Source organism: Somniosus microcephalus, chromosome 12, assembly GCF_052327205.1.
Source record: "Somniosus microcephalus isolate GS21.2 chromosome 12, FLI_Smic_1.0, whole genome shotgun sequence".
NCBI classification, from domain to species: domain Eukaryota; kingdom Metazoa; phylum Chordata; class Chondrichthyes; order Squaliformes; family Somniosidae; genus Somniosus; species Somniosus microcephalus.
The window spans coordinates 211393650-211412312 of NC_140998.1; the positions used below are offsets into that span (position 1 = coordinate 211393650).

The following is an 18663-nucleotide window of genomic DNA, read 5'->3' on the forward strand; positions in this document are numbered from 1 at the left end:
TCAAACACTCCCAGGGCAGGTACAGCACGGGTTAGATACAGAGTAAAGCTCCTTCTACACTGTCCCATGAAACACTCCCAGGGCAGGTACAGCAAGGGTTAGATACAGAGTAAAGCTCCCTCTACACTTTCCCATCAAACACTCCCAGGGCAGGTACAGCCCGGGGTTAGATAGAGAGTAAAGCTCCCTCTACACTGTCCCATCAAACACTCCCAGGGCAGGTACAGCACGGGGTTAGATACAGAGTAAAGCTCCCTCAACACTGTCCCATCAAACACTCCCAGGGCAGGTACAGCACGGGGTTAGATACAGAGTAAAGCTCCCTCTACACTGTCCCCATCAAACACTCCCAGGGCAGGTACTGCACGGGGTTAGATACAGAGTAAATCTCCCTCTACACTGTCCCATCAAACACTCCCAGAGCAGGTACAGCACGGGTTAGATACAGAGTAAAGCTCCCTCTACACTGTCCCATCAAACATTCCCAGGGCAGGCCCACCTGTTCAAATAACTCTTATGTGGCTCGGTGTCAAATTTTGTTGGATGCTCGCTCCTGTGAAGCGCCTTGGGGATGTTTTCCTACATTAAAGGCAGTGTAAAGATGCTCGTTGGTGTGGTCCAGGTGGTCTGTACCGTCTCCGGGTTGCAAAGGGATATGCAGGACTCTGTAGAATCCAGCTCCTTGACCGAGCTCCTACCACACGTGGAGCCAGCAACAGTGAGGATGGGGCCGTGGTGACGAGCAGGGCGGAGCGGCTGAGGGACATCGTGCTCCCACTGCCACTGGATGCCATTGAATTGACTTTCTGAACACGGCGCTGTAAGAATACCTGACGTGTCCCGACGGGGAGTAAGCATTCCATTGTACTAGTTACATATTAGTTACATATGACAAATAAAATTGAATTGAATTGAATTGAATTGATAATACCTCCTTGTGTGGCTCGCTGTCCTATTCATTCCCCCCTTGGGATGTTTTTGGATGCTAGAGGCGCTATGTCAATGCAAGTTGTGTTGCTGTTTGTTTAGCTGAGTAACTATCAAACAGTATCCAAGCAGTTATTGTTTCCCCGCTCCGCAGAGAGCCAGGGGGCAACATGCCAACTCGTTGGTGTCAATTATCAGTCTTCGACTAAAATAAGGTTATTTTGATCTTTGCCCAGCAGCCTCCTGCCAGCATCCTCTCACACTCTGCTCGGAGATTGAAGCATTCCCTTATTTTCCTTTTCTGATTGTAAGCAGGAACAGGAGGAGCCCATTCAGCCCCACGAGCCTGTTACACAGGAACAGGAGGAGGCCCATTCAGCCCCTCGAGTCTGTTCCGCCATTCAATGAGGTCAGGGTTGATCTGTGACCTAACTCCATCTACCCGCCTTTGCCCCATATCCCTTAATACCTTTGATTAACAGAAATCTATCAGATTTAAATAACAATTCACCCAGCATAAGTTTGCGGAAGAGAGTTCCAAACTTCTACCACCCTTTGTGTGTCGAAGTGTTTCCTACCTTCTCTCCTGAAAGGTCTGGCTCTAATTTTTAGACTGTGTCCCCTAGTCCTAGAATCCCCAACCAGCGGAAATAGTTTTTCTCCAACTACCCTACCAGTTCCCCCTTAATATCTTGAAAACTTCGATCAAAGTCTATGATCCATCCCGCTCCAGTCAACGTTTCCATGTGCCGATCTTTCCCGTGGACCTTGAGGTGTCAGTCACATCCTTCCTGGCCTCTGTCACTCCGTACATGCAATCGGGCCTGATCATCGTGGTCTAGAGGACATGCTGAGCTTGCCTTAACTGAAGGGCTCGAATCGCCCCTTAAGGTCGTGAAAGGCTTTCTTTAGGTCTTTCTTAACCTACTAAATTCCAGGGAATGCAAGCCTAGTTTGTGTAATCTCTCCTCGTAATTTAACCCTTCAGGATTAAAGAAGTTTTACTCCAATTATATAGGGCCCTGGTGAGACCACACTTGGAGTAATGTGTACAACTTTGGTCTCCTTACCTAAGGAAGGATATACTTGCCATAGAGGGAGTGCAACGAAGGTTCACCAGACTGGTTCCTGGGATGGGGGGATTGTCCTATGAGGAGAGATTGAGTAGACTAGGCCTAGATTCTCTTGAATTCAGAAGAATGAGAGGGGATCTCATTGAAGCATTCAACATTATTACAGGGCTTGATAGGGTGGATGCTGGGAGAATGTTTCCCTTGGCTGGGGAGTCTAGAACCAGGGGCCACAGACTCAGGAAAAAGGGTCGGCCATTCAGGACTGAGATGAGGATGAATTTCTTCACTCAGAGGGTGGTGAATCTTTGGAATTCTCTACCCCAGAGGGCTGTGGAGGCTCAGTCATTGGGTATATTCAAAACAGAAGTCGATAGATTTCTGACTAGTAAGGGCATCGAGGGATATGACGATCGGGCCGGTGAATGGAGTTGAGGCAGAAGGTCAGCCATGATCTCATTGAATGGCGGAGCAGGCTCGAAGGGCAAAATGGCCGACTCCTGCTCCCATTTCTTATGTTCTTATGTGTCCAGCTATCATTGTTGCAGATCTACACTGCACTTCCTCCAAGGTCAATCGGTCTTGCAGATACAGACCCCAAACATTATCCATCCCAGCACCAAGACCCGAATCCTGCGCCCAAGTCTCCTCCTGCCCCTTGCTTGCACTCTTAGACAAGAAAAAGGTTGTCACCTCTCACCTCCAATCTTTCCCTCTCTCTCTCTCCATCACAACCTTTATTGCTTCTCCTCATCTGGTCACTCCTACTCTTGAAGTCTCCTCTCTTGGTCCACCTGAGCTCCATTGACCAACACAAGCCTGTTTCTCTCTGCACTGTGCCCTGCTCCAGCTCATACCGCATAATCAAGAACACCTCACCCCACTCAGACTTTCCTCCCTCCGCAAGTCTCCACGTTTTACGAGCCATACTTCGCATCAATTAACCACTATGTATTGATTTAGTTCGTGTTGGTGTCAGCCGTGGATCAGTGGATAGCACTCTCGCCTCAGGGTCAGAGAGTATTGTGGGTTCGAGTCCCACTCCGGAGACTTGAGCCCCAATAATCCAGGCCGACACTCCCAGTGCCAGTGCTGAGGGAGCGCCGCACTGTCGGAGGGGCAGTACTGAGGGAGCGCCGCACTGTCGGAGGGGCAGTACTGAGGGAGCACTGCACTGTCGCAGGGGCAGTACTGAGGGAGGGCCTCACTGTCGGAGGGGTAGTACTGAGGGAGTGCCGCACTGTCGGAGGGGCAGTACTGAGGGAGCGCCGTACTGTCGGAGGGGCAGTGCTGAGGGAGTGCTGCACTTATCGGAGGGGCAGTACTGAGGGAGCGCCGCACTGTCGGAGGGTCAGTACTAAGGGAGCGCCGCACTGTCGGAGGTGCAGTACTGAGGGAGCGCCGCACTGTCAGAGGGGCGGTACTGAGGGAGTGCCGCACTGTCGGAGGGGCAGTACTGAGGGAGTGCTGCACTGTCGGAGGGGCAGTACTGAGGGAACGCCGCACTGTCGGAGGGGCAGCACTGAGGGAGCGCCGCACTGTCGGAGGGGCAGCACTGAGGGAGCGCCGCACTGTCGGAGGGGCAGTACTGAGGGAGCGCCGCACTGTCGGAGGGGCAGTACTGAGGGAGCGCCGCACTGTCGGAGGGGCAGTACTGAGGGAGCGCAGCACTGTCGGAGTGGCAGTACTGAGGGAGCGTCGCACTGTCGGAGGTGCCGTCTTTCAGAAGAGACGTCATAGCGAGGTCCCTGTCTACCCTCTCAGGTGGATGTAAAAGATCCCACAGCCACTATTTGGAAGAAGAGCAGGGGGGGAGGTGTCCCCGGGGTCAATATTTATCCCTCCACCCACGTCGTTAAAAACTCATGACCTGGTCATTCATCTCATTGCTGTTTGTGGGATCTTGCTGTGCGCAAAATGGCTGCCGCATTAGCAGCAGGCCGGTGATCTTACTGAAAGGACAAAGTTGGCACAGCACCAGTGGAAACCCTTCACCAGTGTTCTACGGTGATCACAGTACCTGGTATGGAGTCGAAGTTGGCGGAACTTTCTGAATGAGAGAGGGGGATGGGAGGGTGAAAACATCAAAATTAAAACCAGGTATTTGTGCAGAGAGAAACCAGATTCATTGAAAGCTTCATAGTCAGGCCTCACTTGAAATACTGAGGCTCTGGAGAGGGTGCAGAAACAGGCCACTGGACTAGGTCCCAGTCTACAGCATCTTGGTTATTAAGATAGGCTAAAAGAGTTGAGACTCTACACTTCAGAGCGTAGACTTAGCGGAGATCTGATCGAGGTTTATAAAATGATGAAGGGAATAGATTGTGTTCCTGCTGACAGTTTGGTCCAATTAAATAGGTCCAGTATGATTTGGACAGGTTGGGCGATTGGGCAGAAGCATGGCAGATGCAGTATAATGTGGATAAATGCGAGGTTATCCACTTTGGTGGCAAAAACAGGAAGGCAGATTATTATCTGAACGGCAATAGACTGGGAGAAGGGGAAGTGCAATGAGACCTGGGTGTCCTTGTGCACCAATTGCTGAAGGTAAGCATGCAGGTGCAGCAGGCGGTTAAGAAGGCAAATGGTATGTTGGCCTTCGTAGCGAGAGAATTCGAGTACAGGAACAAGGATGTCTTGCTGCAGTTGTACAGGGCCTTGGTGAGACCACATCTTAAGTATTGTGTGCAGTTTTGGTCACCTTATCTGAGGAAGGAGGGAGTGCAGCGAAGATTCACCAGACTGATACCTAGGATGGCAGGAATGACGTATGAGGAGAGATTGGGTCGATTGGGCTTATATTCGCTCGAGTTTAGAAGAATGAGAGGGGATCTCATTGAAACTTATTAAATTTTAACAGGACTAGACAGACTAGATGCAGGAAGGATGTTCCTGATGGCGGGGGAGTGCAGAACCAGGGGTCACAGTCTAAGGATAAGGGAAGCCATTTAGGACTGAGATGAGGAGGAATTTCTTCACCCAGAGAGTGGTGAATCCGTGGAGGCCAATTCATTAAATATATTCAAGAAGGAGTTAGATATATTTCTTAAAGCTAAAGTGATCAAGGGATATGGGGAGAAAGCAGGGACAGGGTACTGAATTTGGATGATCAGCCATGATCTCATTAAATGGCGGAGCAGGCTCGAGGGGCCGAATGGCCTACTCCTGCTCCTATCTTCTATGTTTCTATGTGAGGAGCAGGGGGTGATGATTTCAAGTTGTATGAGGCCAAATGGAGTGTTGGCCTTTATTTCAAGGGGGTTGGAGTATAAAAGTAGGGAAGTCTTGCTACAACTGTACAGGGTGTTGGTGAGACCACGCCTGGAGTACTGCGCACAGTTTTGGTCTCCTTATCTAATGAAGGATTTACTTGCATTGGAGGCAGTTCAGAGATGATTCACGAGGTTGTTTCCAGAGATGAGGGGGTTGACTTATGAAGAAAGGTTGAGCAGGTTGGGCCTATACTCATTGGAATTTAGAAGAATGAGAGGTGATCTTATCGAAACATATAGGGCCAGAAATTCGTGACCAAATGCGTGAGTACGGTCGGGGTACTCACGCATCTGGCAGTTGGAAATGCCGGTGTTCAGCATGCACAGTGCATGCAGGGAACGCCGGCATTTCCAGACCTCGGAACGAAGGGGTTCATAGGCACAGCGCGTGAGACTGCACAGGCAGCGCTTGCGCAGTGAACTTCGTAGATTTCATTCATGGATTCAGTGAGGGTAAGTCCTTACAAGTTACACTTGAAAAAAGCAGGTGTAAAGTTGTTCCAAGGCTGCGGAGGAAGATATATTTTATCGTGGAGCTTCTGAAAGGCAATATTTTTGTTTGGGAAAGGGAGGGAAGTTATTTTAAGAGATTTTAAGTAAGTTTTAAAGTTTAAATTTTTTTTTTTAAACGGGTTTTCAGAACGGTAGGTAGAAGGAGCAATTGTGGCTGTGTGAATGGAATGTGAGAATGAGTGTTCTAAAATGAGTAATGTAACATTTCCAGCACTTTTAAGAAAGAAACTTTTCATCAGTAATAAGTAATTATGTATGTATGTCCGTATATATTCCTTTACGTATATGTATGTATGTTTTATATTCCTTTACTTATGTGTATGAATGTATGTTTTTAATTATGATTTTCCAATAAGTTACTTTCTCTGAAAGTCATAATTAAATAATACATTCATACACATAAGTAAAGGAATATATACATAACACGCAAAGGAATATATACAGACATACATACTTTCAGAAGCTCCACGATAAGAAATATCTTCCTCCGCAGCCTCTGGAGCAACTGTACCCATGCTTTTTTCATGTGTAAGTTGTAAGGACTTGACCTCACTGAAAGCATGAATGAAAGCGGCGAATTTTACTGCGCACACGTTCTGCCTCTGAACCCCTTCGTTCAGAGGACAGGAAATGCCGGTTTTCCCCGCATGCGCTGTGCATGCTGAAAACCGGCATTTCCTCCGGCCAGACGCGTAAGTACCCTGACCGTACTCGCGCATTTGGAAGGGAATTACTGGGCCAACATTTTATATGTCAATAAAATGAAAAATTTAACAATTGCACGATTTGCCCCCTCGCATCTGCGACTGAGGGTCCAAGGAGGTGCATTGCGCAAGAGGTCATCGTCGTACATATCCTCACACTGTTCCCTTTCAGGAACTGTATGAAGTGGTGGAAGGATTTATGGCCGTGATTAACGCTCATTCCGTGGCCGTAACCATCTTTGAACCAGCCATTAGGGTGGTTAGTCCTATGGCGGGAGGGTTTTACGGGCTCCCACAACCCATCTGAGGGGGGGGGGGGGGCCACCCACACCCACGGACGCAAGTATCCCGCTGGATGTCCACCCAGAATTTATAGTTGGAGCTCCGACTCCACTTGCCGGGACTGTCTGGAGTGGGGTTCGAAACCCTACTCCTTCTGGCCCAGCGGCGGGGATGCTTACTGCTACGCAAAAGGCCCACTCCGCACAAAAGGTGACACCCATACGTTTCCTGCGCCTTTTCCCTCCCCGTGACTGGAGCCCTATGCTGCCACTTGAAAGACCAAGCTATCATCTGTCCTTTTTGCGGCGCCTTTGACTTCTCATTACCAATGATGAGCCGGCGCTGCGCCTCCACCTCCTTGAGGAGATTGCTGAGGTCATCATCAGTTCAATTGTGAGTTCTTTTAATGCCGTGAATTGTGCTCATTCCAGCCATTTCATGTTGCTAATCGGATTGGGCCTTTGGCGTAGCGGTAGGGTCCCCGCCGCTGGGCCAGATCAGGGTAGGGTTTCGAACCCCGCTCCAGACAGTCCCGGCAAGTGGAGTCGGAGCTCCGGCTCTAAATTCTGGGTTGACATCCAGTGGGATATTTGCGTCCGTGGGTGTGGGTGGCCCCCCCTCCTTGTATAGCTTGTGGGAGCCCGTAAAACCCTCCCGCCATAGGACGAACCGCCCTAATGGCTGGTTCAAAGATGGTTACGGTCACGGAATGAGCGTTAATCATGGCCATAAATCCTTCCACCACTTCATACAGTTCCCCAAAGGGAACAGTGTGAAGACACGTATGACGACGACATTGCTAAATAAATAAATGGAATTTAAAAAATTCTTTTAGGGCTTTTAAAAGTCTTTAAATTGCTTTAATTCTGTTTAAAACTACTTCAGATTCTTCAAAATAATGTAAACATTTTTAAAAGTTTATAAAAGTTACCAAAATCTTCAAAAAACTTCCAAAAACCTATTTAAACTGCTGCTTTGCATGTAAAAATGGTTAGCAGCTTGGCAGAAACATTGGGGGCGTGTCCAGTGAAACTGAGACCTCAAGGGGCGTGTCTCAGTTGCACAGCGTGCTACAGGCTTCGCGCTGGCTGCACTCCTGGGCGGCGTGACGTCATACGCTGCCCGGGATTCTTCTTTTTGAAACACGAATTCCAGGCGTCCCTGGAGGTGATCGGCAGGCGCGTCGGGTAAGTGCAAATCGGGACCTTGCACGCGCGGCAAGCCCCGTTCACGAATTTCTGGCCCATAAGATACTGAGGGGCCTCGACAAGGTCGATGCAGAGAGGATGTTTCCCCTCGTGGGGAAATCTAGAACTAGGGGGCATAGTTTCAGAATAAAGGGTCGCCCTTTTAGAACTGAGATGAGGAGGAATTTCTTCTCTCGGAGGGTCATAAATCTGTGGAATTCTCTGCCCCAGAGAGCTGTGGAGGCTGGGTCATTAAATACATTTAAGGTGGAGATAGACAGATTTTTGCAAGATAAGGGAGTGAAGGGTTATGGGGAGCGGGCAGGGAAGTGGCTTTGAGCCCAAGATCAGCCATGATCTTATTGAATGGCAGAGCAGGCTCGAGGGGCCGAGTGGCCTATTCCTGCTCCTAGTTCTTATGGTCTTATGATCTTATGTTCAGATCTAGGTTAGATGTCAGGAGGTGGTGCTTTTCCCGGGGGAATAGCGGGACCTCTGGAACAGGGTGCCGTCTCGTGCGGTGGACGCGGACTCGCTGAATTCCTTCGAGCGAGAGCAGGACCTGTTCCTGGCTGGGGGCAGAGATCGCCTCTTACAGAAGGGTCGGTACTGCGGGGAATGATCAGGGCCAGAGTGATCTCCCGGACCAGGTTCCATCGCCTGGATGGGACGGAGAGGAATTTTCCAGATTTTTTCCCCTCAAATTGGGCCCGGGATTTTTTAACCCAGCTCGTCGCCTCTCCCAGGAGATCAGTTGGTTTCGGGTGGGGTGCAGTGCAGATATTGTGATGCAGAAGGCATCGCAATTGTGTGGGACGGGCTGGATGGACCATGGGGTCTTTACACTGAATCATAGAAACATAGAAGATAGGAGTAGGCCATTCGGCCCCTCGAGCCTGCTCCGCCATTTAATGCAATCATGGCTGATCATCCAAATTCAGTGCCCTGTCCCTGCCTTCTCCCCATACCCCTTGATTCCTTTAGACTTAAGAAATATATCCAACTCCTTCTTGAATATATTTAATGAATTGGCCTCTACTGCCTTCTGTGGTAGAGAATTCCACAGGTTCACCACTCTCTGGGTGAAGAAATTCCTCCTCATTTCTGTCCTAAATGGCTTACCCCTTATCCTTAGACTGTGACCCCTGGTTCTGGACTCCCCGACCATCGGGAACATCCTTCCTGCATCTAGTCTGTCCAGTCCTGTCAGAAGTTTATAATTTTCAATGAGATCCCCTTTCATTCTTCTAAACTCCAGCGAGTACAAGCCCAATCAACCCAATCTCTCCTCATACGTCATTCCTGCCATCCCAGGTGTCAGCCTGGTGAATCTTCGCTGCACTCCCTCCATGGCAAGAACATCCTTCCTCAGATAAGGCGACCAAAACTGCACACAATACTCAAGGTGTGATCTCACCAAGGCCCTGTACAACTGCAGCAAGACATCCTTGCTCCTGTACTCAAACCCTCTCGCTACGAAGGCCAACATACCATTTGCCTTCTTAACCGCCTGCTGCACCTGCATGCTTACCTTCAGCGACTGGTGCACAAGAACACCCAGGTCTCGTTGCACTTCCCCTTCTCCCAATCTATTACCTGTCCCTCATTGTCCAGATGTCCGTATGGGATAAAAGGTGTGAAAGGTTCTCACCAGAGCATGTATCCAACAGTGGACCTCAAAAGCCATGAACTCAAACCGAAGTCCTCCAGTCTCCAAACTCTTGGAGCCACTGTTTGAGTCATTGCCTCAGACTGCTCCAGGACTCTTGAGGTTGCCTCAGTACCCGAATATCATCCAGCGCAGACACTGGGCACAGTATGAGCACAATGTCGTCCCACCGGGATTGCCTCAGATTTCCGACGTTCCGTTCGGGAAGGGGCTGAGCCGAGCCCTAGTCACTGCAGACCGAGATCGGATTCTCTCTGCCCGCGTTCGGGTAATCTGATCACGAGGAGTTCAAAATCGGCACCCTTTATCATGAGGCCACACCTGGAGTATTGTGGACAGTTTTGGTCTCCTTACCTAAGGAAGGATATACTTGCCATAGAGGGAGTGTAACGAAGGTTCACCAGACTGGTTCCTGGGATGGGGGGATTGTCCTATGAGGAGAGATTGAGTAGACTAGGCCTATATTCTCTAGAGTTTAGAAGAATGAGAGGTGATCTCAATGAAACAAACAAAATTCTTACAGGGCTTGACAGGGTAGATGCAGGGAGGATGTTCCCACTGGCTGGAGAGTCTAGAACCAGGGGTCACAGTCTCAGGATAAAGGGTCGGACATTCAGGACTGAGATGAGGAGAAATTTCTTCACTCGGAGGGTGGTGAATCTTTGGAATTCTCTGCCCCAGAGGGCTGTGGAGGCTCAGTCGTTGAGTATATTCCAGGCTGAAATCGATAGATTTTTGGACTCTAGGGGAATCAAGGGATATGGGGATCAGGTGGGAAAGTGGAGATGAGGTAGAAGATCAGCCATAATCTTATTGAATGGCGGAGCAGGCTCGAGGGGCCGAATGGCCAACTCCTGCTCCTATTTCTTATGTTCTTATGAGTGGCTGATGTTTGCTAACCTGTGCAATTTCAGAGGAGTTCCAGTTAGACCGTCTCTCACCCATTGACACCCGGAACATGAGCCAGCGAACGCCCTCTCCTCTCGCACCCATTATACCCAGCAGCGACATACGCTTCCGACACCAATCGCAGCCTGAATCGTTGGGTTAATTGATCACTAATTGCTAACTAAGGTGTTTTACTAACTTATTAACCAGGAATGTGTCCTTGGGAGCTCGGGCTGTGATCCAGGAGCGTCACTGCTATAATCAGAACCTACATTTATATAGCGCCTTTCACCACCTCAGGACATCCCAAAGCACTTTAGAGCCAATCAACTACTTTCTTGGAGTGCACTCACTGTTGTAATGTCGGAAACGCGGCTGCTAATTTGCGCACAGCAAGCTCCCACAAATAGCAATGTGATAATGACCAGATCATCTGTTTTTTAGTGATGGTGGTTGAGGGATAAATATTGGCCCCAGGACACCGGGGAGAACTCCCCACTGCTCTTCTTCCAATAGTGGCCATGGGATGTTTTACGTCCACCTGAGAGGGCAGACGGGGGCCTCGGTTTAACGTCTCATCCGAAAGGCGGCACCTCTGACAGTGCGACGCTCCCTCAGTACTGCCCCTCTGACAGTGCGACGCTCCCTCAGTTCTGCCCATCCGACAGTGCGGCGCTCCCTCAGTACTGCCCCTCTGACAGTGCGACGCTCCCTCAGTACTGCCCATCCGACAGTGCGGTGCTCCCTCAGTACTGCCGCTCCGACAGTGTGGCGCTCCATCAGTACTGCCCCTCCGACAGTGCGACGCTCCCTCAGTACTGCCCCTCCGACAGTGCGGCGCTCCCTCAGTACTGCCCCTCCGACAGTGCGATGCTCCCTCAGTACTGCCCCTCCGACAGTGTGGCGCTCCATCAGTACTGCCCCTCCGACAGTGCGGCGCTCCCTCAGTACAGCCCCTCTGACAGTGCGGCGCTCCCTCAGTACTGCCCATCCGACAGTGCGGTGCTCCCTCAGTACTGCCCCTCCGACAGTGTGGCGCTCCCTCAGTACTGCCCCTCCTACAGTGTGGCGCTCCCTCAGTACTGCCCCTCCGACAGTGCGGCGCTCCCTCAGTACTGCCCCTCCTACAGTGTGGCGCACCCTCAGTACTGCCCCTCCGACAGTGCGGTGCTCCCTCAGTACTGCCCCTCCTAAAGGGCGGCGCACCCTCAGTACCGCCCCTCCGACAGTGCAGCGCTCCATCAGTACTGCCCCTCCGACAGTGCGACGCTCCCTCAGTACTGCCCCTCCGACAGTGCGGCGCTCCATCAGTACTGCCCCTCCGACAGTGTGGTGCTCCCTCAGTACTGCCCCTCCTAAAGTGCAGCGCACCCTCAGTACTGCCCCTCCGACAGTGCGGCGCTCCCTCAGTACTGCCCCTCCGACAGTGTGGCTCTCCGTCAGTACTGCCCCTCCAACAGTGCTGCAGTCCCTCAGTACTGCCCCTCCCACAGTGCGGCGCTCCCTCAGTACTGCCCCTCCGACAGTGCGGCGCTCCCTCACTACCGCCCCTCCGACAGTGCGGTGCTCCCTCAGTACTGTCCCTCCGACAGTGCAGCACTCCCTCAGTACTGCCCCTCCGACAGTGCGGCGCTCCCTCAGTACTACCCCTCAGACAGTGCAGCGCTCCCTCGGTACTGCCCATCAGACAGTGCGGCGCTCTCTCAGTACTGCCGCTCCGACAGTGCGGCGCTCCCTCGGTACTGCCCCTCCGACAGTGCGGCGCTCCCTCAGTACTGCCCCTCCGACAGTGCGGCGCTCCCTCAGTACTGCCCCTCAGACAGTGCGGCGCTCCCTCAGTACTGCCCCTCCGACAGTGCGGCGCTCCCTCACTGATACCCCGGGGAGCGTCAGCCTAGATTTTTGAGCTCGAGTCTCCGGAGTGGGACTCGAACCCACGACCGCCTGGCTCGGAGGCGAGAGCTATCCACTGAACCACGGCTGAGCTATTTCTCGTCTCTGATCTATTGCTTGCGCTCAAAGCGACTTCCTGGTTAATAGTTTAGATATAGTGGCAAATAAACCCTGAAGCTAACTAGCGTGCAGCATGAAATACTAGGCTAAAGCATCCAGCTACCTTGGAAATGAAGGTCAAGGACAGAGCCATCTATAAAGCAGGCTGAGAAATTCCTTGTACCGAAATATGTGTTTGCCACCACCAGTGCCCGAGTCTGCAAGCAATGATTTTGAAAAAAAATCTTATTTGAAGTTTAGCTTGATTATACCACGGTAAATTTCAGCACCAGGGTGAATAAACATGTCCCACTAAACACCCCTAGATAAGCAGAATAGAGTTAGTGCTTAAAACTACATACGCTCTGCAACACTGAATGATTTAATACAATACCTGAGACAGACGCACTTGGAGTTATGGTAGGGGTGGTGGGAATTTCTAGATCGGGGAAAAAGCACATTTAAACAGAAACACTCCCGGGGCAGGTACAGCACGGGTTAGATACAGAGTAAAGCTCCCTTTACACTGTCCCATCAAACACTCCCAGGGCAGGTACAGCACGGGTTAGATACAGAGTAAAGCTCCCTCTGCACTGTCGCATCAACACTCCCAGGGCAGGTACAGCATGGGTTAGATACAGAGTAAAGCTCCCTCTGCACTGTCCCATCAAACACTCCCAGGGCAGGTACAGCACGGGGTTAGATACAGAGTAAAGCTCCCTCTACACTGTCACATCAAACACTCACAGGGCAGGTACAGCACGGGTTAGATACAGAGTAAAGCTCCCTCTACACTGTCCCATCAAACACTCCCAGGGCAGGTACAGCATGGGTTAGATACAGAGTAAATCTCCCTCTACACTGTCCCCATCAAACACTCCCAGGGCAGGTACAGCACAGGTTGGATACAGAGTAAAGCTCCCTCTGCACTGTCCCATCAAACACTCCCAGGGCAGGAACAGCATGGGTTAGATACAGAGTAAAGCTCCCTCTACACTGTCCCATCAAACACTCCCAGGGCAGGTACAGCACGGGTTAGATACAGAATAAAGCTCCCTCTACACTGTCCCATCAAACACTCCCAGGGCAGGTACAGCATGGGTTAGATACAGAGTTAAGCTCCCTCTACACTGTCCCATCAAACACTCCCAGGGCAGGTACAGCACGGGTTAGATACAGAGTAAAGCTCCCTCTACACTGTCCCATCTAACACTCCCAGGGCAGGTACAGCACGGAGTTAGATACAGAGTAAAGCTCCCTCTACACTGTCCCATCAAACACTCCCAGGGCAGGTACTGCACGGGGTTGGATACAGAGTAAAGCTCCCTCTACACTGTCCCATCAAACACTCCCAGGGCAGGTACGACACTGGGTTGGTTACAGAGTAAAGCTCCCTCTACACTGTCAATATTTCTCAGAGCAGTTCCCTGAAACAGTGTGACATTTTCCCCTTTATACCACATCAGACTCTTTGTGAGTGCAGTTGTTATTCGAGTGCTGAATGTGGAGTCGATGTGCTTTGAGGCAGTCCCCAGTCTCATTTCACAAAGCTCCTTCAACCAGCAGATAGCAGAGACCCTTAACTCCGTAGTCTGGGTCAGATTTGCTCCGAAATTGTGGAGCAGTGTCGAATGCCCAACTTCTCTCTCTGAATTCACTCCTACTGGCACCAGCTACCCTCACTCAACCCCCCACCCCAGCACCCTCCCACACTGACACAGGTGGGGAGGGGGCTGTGGTCTAGCAATACACAGGTACAGGAACAGGAGGAGGCCCAATCAGCCCCTCGAGCTTGTTACACAGGAACAGGAGGAGGCCCATTCAGCCCCCTCGAGCCTGTTACACAGGAACAGGAGGAGGCCCATTCAGCCCCTCGAGCCTGTTACACAGAAACAGGAGGAGGCCCATTCAGCCCCTTGAGCCTGTTACACAGGGACAGGAGGAGGCCCATTCAGCCCCAGGAGCCTGTTACACAGGAACAGGAGGAGGCCCATACAGTCCCTCGAGCCTGTTACACAGGAACAGGGGGAGGCCCATTCAGTCCCTCGAGCCTGTTACACAGGAACAGGAGGAGGCCCATTCAGCCCCTCGAGCCTGTTACACAGGAACAGGAGGGGGCCCATTCAACCCCTCGAGCCTGTTACAAAGGAACAGGAGGAGGCCCATTCACCCCATCGAGTCTGTTACACAGGAACAGGAGGAGGCCCATTCAGCCCCTCGAGCCTGTAACACAGGAACAGGAGGAGGCCCATTCAGCCCCTCAAGACTGTTACACAGGAACAGGAGGAGGCCCATTCATTCCCTCGAGTCTGTTACACAGGAACAGGAGGAGGCCCATTCAGCCCGTCGAGCCTGTTACACAGGAACAGGAGGAGGCCCATTCAGCCCCTCGAACCTGTTACACAGGAACAGGAGGAGGCCCATTCAGCCCCTCGAGCCTGTTGCACAGGAACAGGAGGAGGCCCATTCAGCCCCTTGAGTCTGTTGCACAGGAACAGGAGGAGGCCCATTCAGCCCCTCGAGCCTGTTACACAGGAACAGGAGGAGGCCCATTCAGCCCATCGAGCCTGTTACACAGGAACAGGAGCAGGCCCATTCATTCCCTCGAGCCAGTTACCTAGGAACAGGAGGAGGCCCATTCAGCCTCTCGAGCCTGTTACACAGGAACATGAGGAGGGCCATTCAGCCCCCCGAGTCTGTTACACAGGAACAGCAGGAGGGCCATTCAGACCCTCGAGCCTGTTACACAGGAACAGGAGGAGGCCCATTCAGCCCCTCAAGCCTGTTACACAGGAACAGGAGGAGGCCCATTCATCCCCTCGAGTCTGTTGCACAGGAACAGGAGGAGGCCCATTCAGCCCCTCGAGCCTGCAACACAGGAACAGGAGGAGGCCCATTCAGCCACTCGAGCCTGTTACACAGGAACAGGAGGAGGCCCATTTATCCCCTCGAGTCTGTTACACAGGAACAGGAGGAGGCCCATTCAGCCCCTCGAGCCTGTTACACAGGAACAGGAGGAGGCCCATTCAGCCCCTCGAGCCTGTTACACAGGAACAGGAGGAGGCCCATTCAGCCCTACAAGCCTGTTACACAGGAACAAGTGGAGGCCCATTCAGCCCCTCGAGCCTGTTACACAGGAACAGGAGGAGGTCCATTTAGCCCCCTCAAGCTTGTTACACAGGAACAGGAGGAGGCCCATTCAGCCCCTCGAGCTTGTTACAGAGGAACAGGAGGAGGCCCATTCAGCCCCTCGAGCCTGTTACACAGGAACAGGAGGAGGCCCATTCATCCCCTCGAGTCTGTTACACAGGAACAGGAGGAGGCCTATTCAGCCCCTCGAGCCTGTTACACAGGAACAGGAGGAGGCCCATTCAGCCCCTCGAGCCTGTTATACAGGAACAGGAGGAGGCTCATTCAGCCCTACGAGACTGTTACACAGGAACAAGTGGAGGCCCATTCAGCCCCTCGAGCCTGTTACACGGAACAGGAGGAGGTCCATTCAGCCCCTCAAGTCTGTTGCACAGGAACAGGAGGAGGCCCATTCAGCCCCTCGAGCCTGTTACACAGGAACAGGAGGAGGCCCATTCAGCCCATCGAGCCTGTTACACAGGAACAGGAGCAGGCCCATTCATTCCCTCGAGCCAGTTATCTAGGAACAGGAGGAGGCCCATTCAGCCCCTCGAGCCTGTTACACAGGAACAGGAGGAGGGCCATTCAGCCCCTCGAGTCTGTTACACAGGAACAGGAGGAGGCCCATTCAGCCCCTCGAGCCTGTAACAAAGGAACAGGATGAGGCCCATTCAGTCCATCGAGCCTGTAACACAGGAACAGGAGGAGGCCCATTCAGCCCCTCAAGCCTGTTACACAGGAACAGGAGGAGGCCCATTCATCCCCTCGAGACTGTTACACAGGAACAGGAGGAGGCCCATTCAGCCCCTTGAGCCTGTTGCACAGGAACAGGAGGAGGCCCATTCAGCCCCTCGAGCCTGTTACACAGGAACAGGAGGAGGTCCATTCAGCCCATCGAGCCTGTTACAGAGGAACAGGAGCAGGCCCATTCATTCCCTCGAGCCAGTTACCTAGGAACAGGAGGAGGCCCATTCAGCCCATCGAGCCTGTTACACAGGAACAGGAGGAGGGCCATTCAGCCCCTCGAGTCTGTTACACAGGAACAGGAGGAGGGCCATTCAGCCCCTCGAGCTGGTTACACAGGAACAGGAGGAGGCCCATTTATCCCCTCGAGTCTGTTACACAGGAACAGGAGGCGGCCCATTCAGCCCCTCGAGCCTCTAACACAGGAACAGGATGAGGCCCATTCAGTCCATCGAGCCTGTAACACAGGAACAGGAGGAGGCCCATTCAGCCCCTGAAGCCTGTTACACAGGAACAGGAGGAGGCCCATTCATCCCCTCGAGTCTGTTACACAGGAACAGGAGGAGGCCCATTCAGCCCCTCGAGTCTGTAACACAGGAACAGGAGGAGGCCCATTCAGCCACTCGAGCCTGTTACACAGGAACAGGAGGAGGCCCATTCAGCCCCTCGAGCCTGTTACACAGGAACAGGAGGAGGTCCATTCAGCCCCTCGAGCCTGTTACACAGGAACAGGAGGAGGTCCATTCAGCCCCTCGAGCCTGTTACACAGGAACAGGAGGAGGCCCATTCAGCCCCTCGAGCATATTACACAGGAACAGGAGGAGGCCCATTCAGCCCCTCGAGTCTGTTACACAGGAACAGGAGGAGGCCCATTCAGCCCCTCGAGCCTGTTACACAGGAACAGGAGGAGGTCCATTCAGCCCCTCTAGCCTGTTACACAGGAACAGGAGGAGGCCCATTCAGCCTCTCGAGCATATTACACAGGAACAGGAGGAGGCCCATTCAGACCCTCGAGCCTGTTACCTTAGGAACAGGAGGAGGCCCATTCCGCTCCCTCGAGCCTGTTACACCGTGTTGTGTATGTACCTTTAAGAGAATAACTGGTCTCAGGCTGCAGTACCGGCAGTGGCCACCCCTGTATAAAAGGCGCTAGTGAGCCTCTGTTGTTTTCAGTTTCACTATTGACTTCCATCAGTAAAGACTTATTTTGTTCAACTCCTGCTGTCCGTGTCTCAATCATTCACGGACGTAATACTTGCGACGAGCAGATACGAACCTACCTACAGTCTGCACCACCTCCTGGGATCCATTCCTACAGCGAAGTCAGCAGAGGTCGAGGCCAGAAAGAATAGAAAGTAAGAGGCAGTAGAAACGGGCGTCGACCGTGGGCATCCGCCCCTGTGTTTGCAGAGTTGAAGATTGCTGGAGAAGCTGTCGGAAGCGGGGCCTGGTTTCTGTCGACGGTGCTTTAGCTAATTGGACTGGTGGCAGGTAGTGCACTGATCCTTCCTGGGCTGCGGCGGTCGCGAACTCGAGCGGGTGGTTTGCAACGGGGCCGAGCAGCGTTGTCGGGTAGAAGAGAGAGAGAGGGTGGAGCACACCGGGCGCGGCCGGTGCTACGAAGCTGGGCTGCGTATAGACCCGAGAAGAGGGAGGCAAGAGTCCCACAGGGTTGTTCCACGACGGGAAAATAATAAAAAAAGAAATATTAAACGCGCAAGAAACCGCGGAAAGCAGCGCTAACAACAGCGGGGAAGAAGGCAAAGCGCGGGAGGCGCCATCTTAATCAGCGGGGAAGAAGGCAAAGCGCGGGAGGCGCCATTTTGTTAAATCGGGGAAGGCGGCAAAGCGCGGGAGGCGCCATTTTAGATTTGCAAGATGCCGAAGACTGTCTGTATCATTGCTTTTGATAATACAATAGAGGACTGGACCACGTATGTGGAAAGAGTCGAGGTATATTTCGAGGCAAACGAAATAGCGGAGGAGAAAAAGGCATCGATATTGCTAAACTTAATGGGCGCTGGAACGTACGGCTTATTGCGGGACCTGATTACTCCAGCCAAACCGAAGGCGAAGAGTTTTAACGAAATTGTTGCTGTCCTACAGGAACACCTAAACCCTGCACCGCTGTTGATAGCAGAAAGATTTAAATTCCACAGGAGAACTCAGCATAAAGATGAGAGCAATGCTGATTACCTTACGGAACTATGCAAGCTATCAAAGCACTGCCAGTTCGGAGCAGGACTGGCAGATACCCTACGGGACAAATTTGTCTGTGGACTCCTG

The 18663-nt window shown here is 52.2% G+C and overlaps 1 protein-coding gene across 2 annotated transcripts in view; it reads right to left on the reverse strand.

Moving 5' to 3' along the window:
* The window catches only part of cadm4 (cell adhesion molecule 4), a 378687-nt gene that overhangs the window by 25048 nt on the left and 334976 nt on the right, over positions 1 to 18663 (reverse strand). Inside the window, exon 8 of one of the 2 annotated variants that reach the window (XM_086004004.1) lies at positions 12899 to 12943. The exons of the other annotated variant lie outside the window; for it this stretch is intronic. Within the exon in view, the coding sequence (XP_085860130.1) occupies positions 12899 to 12943 (45 nt within the window). The remainder of the gene's footprint in view (positions 1 to 12898; positions 12944 to 18663) is intronic. 2 annotated transcript variants of the gene reach the window in all.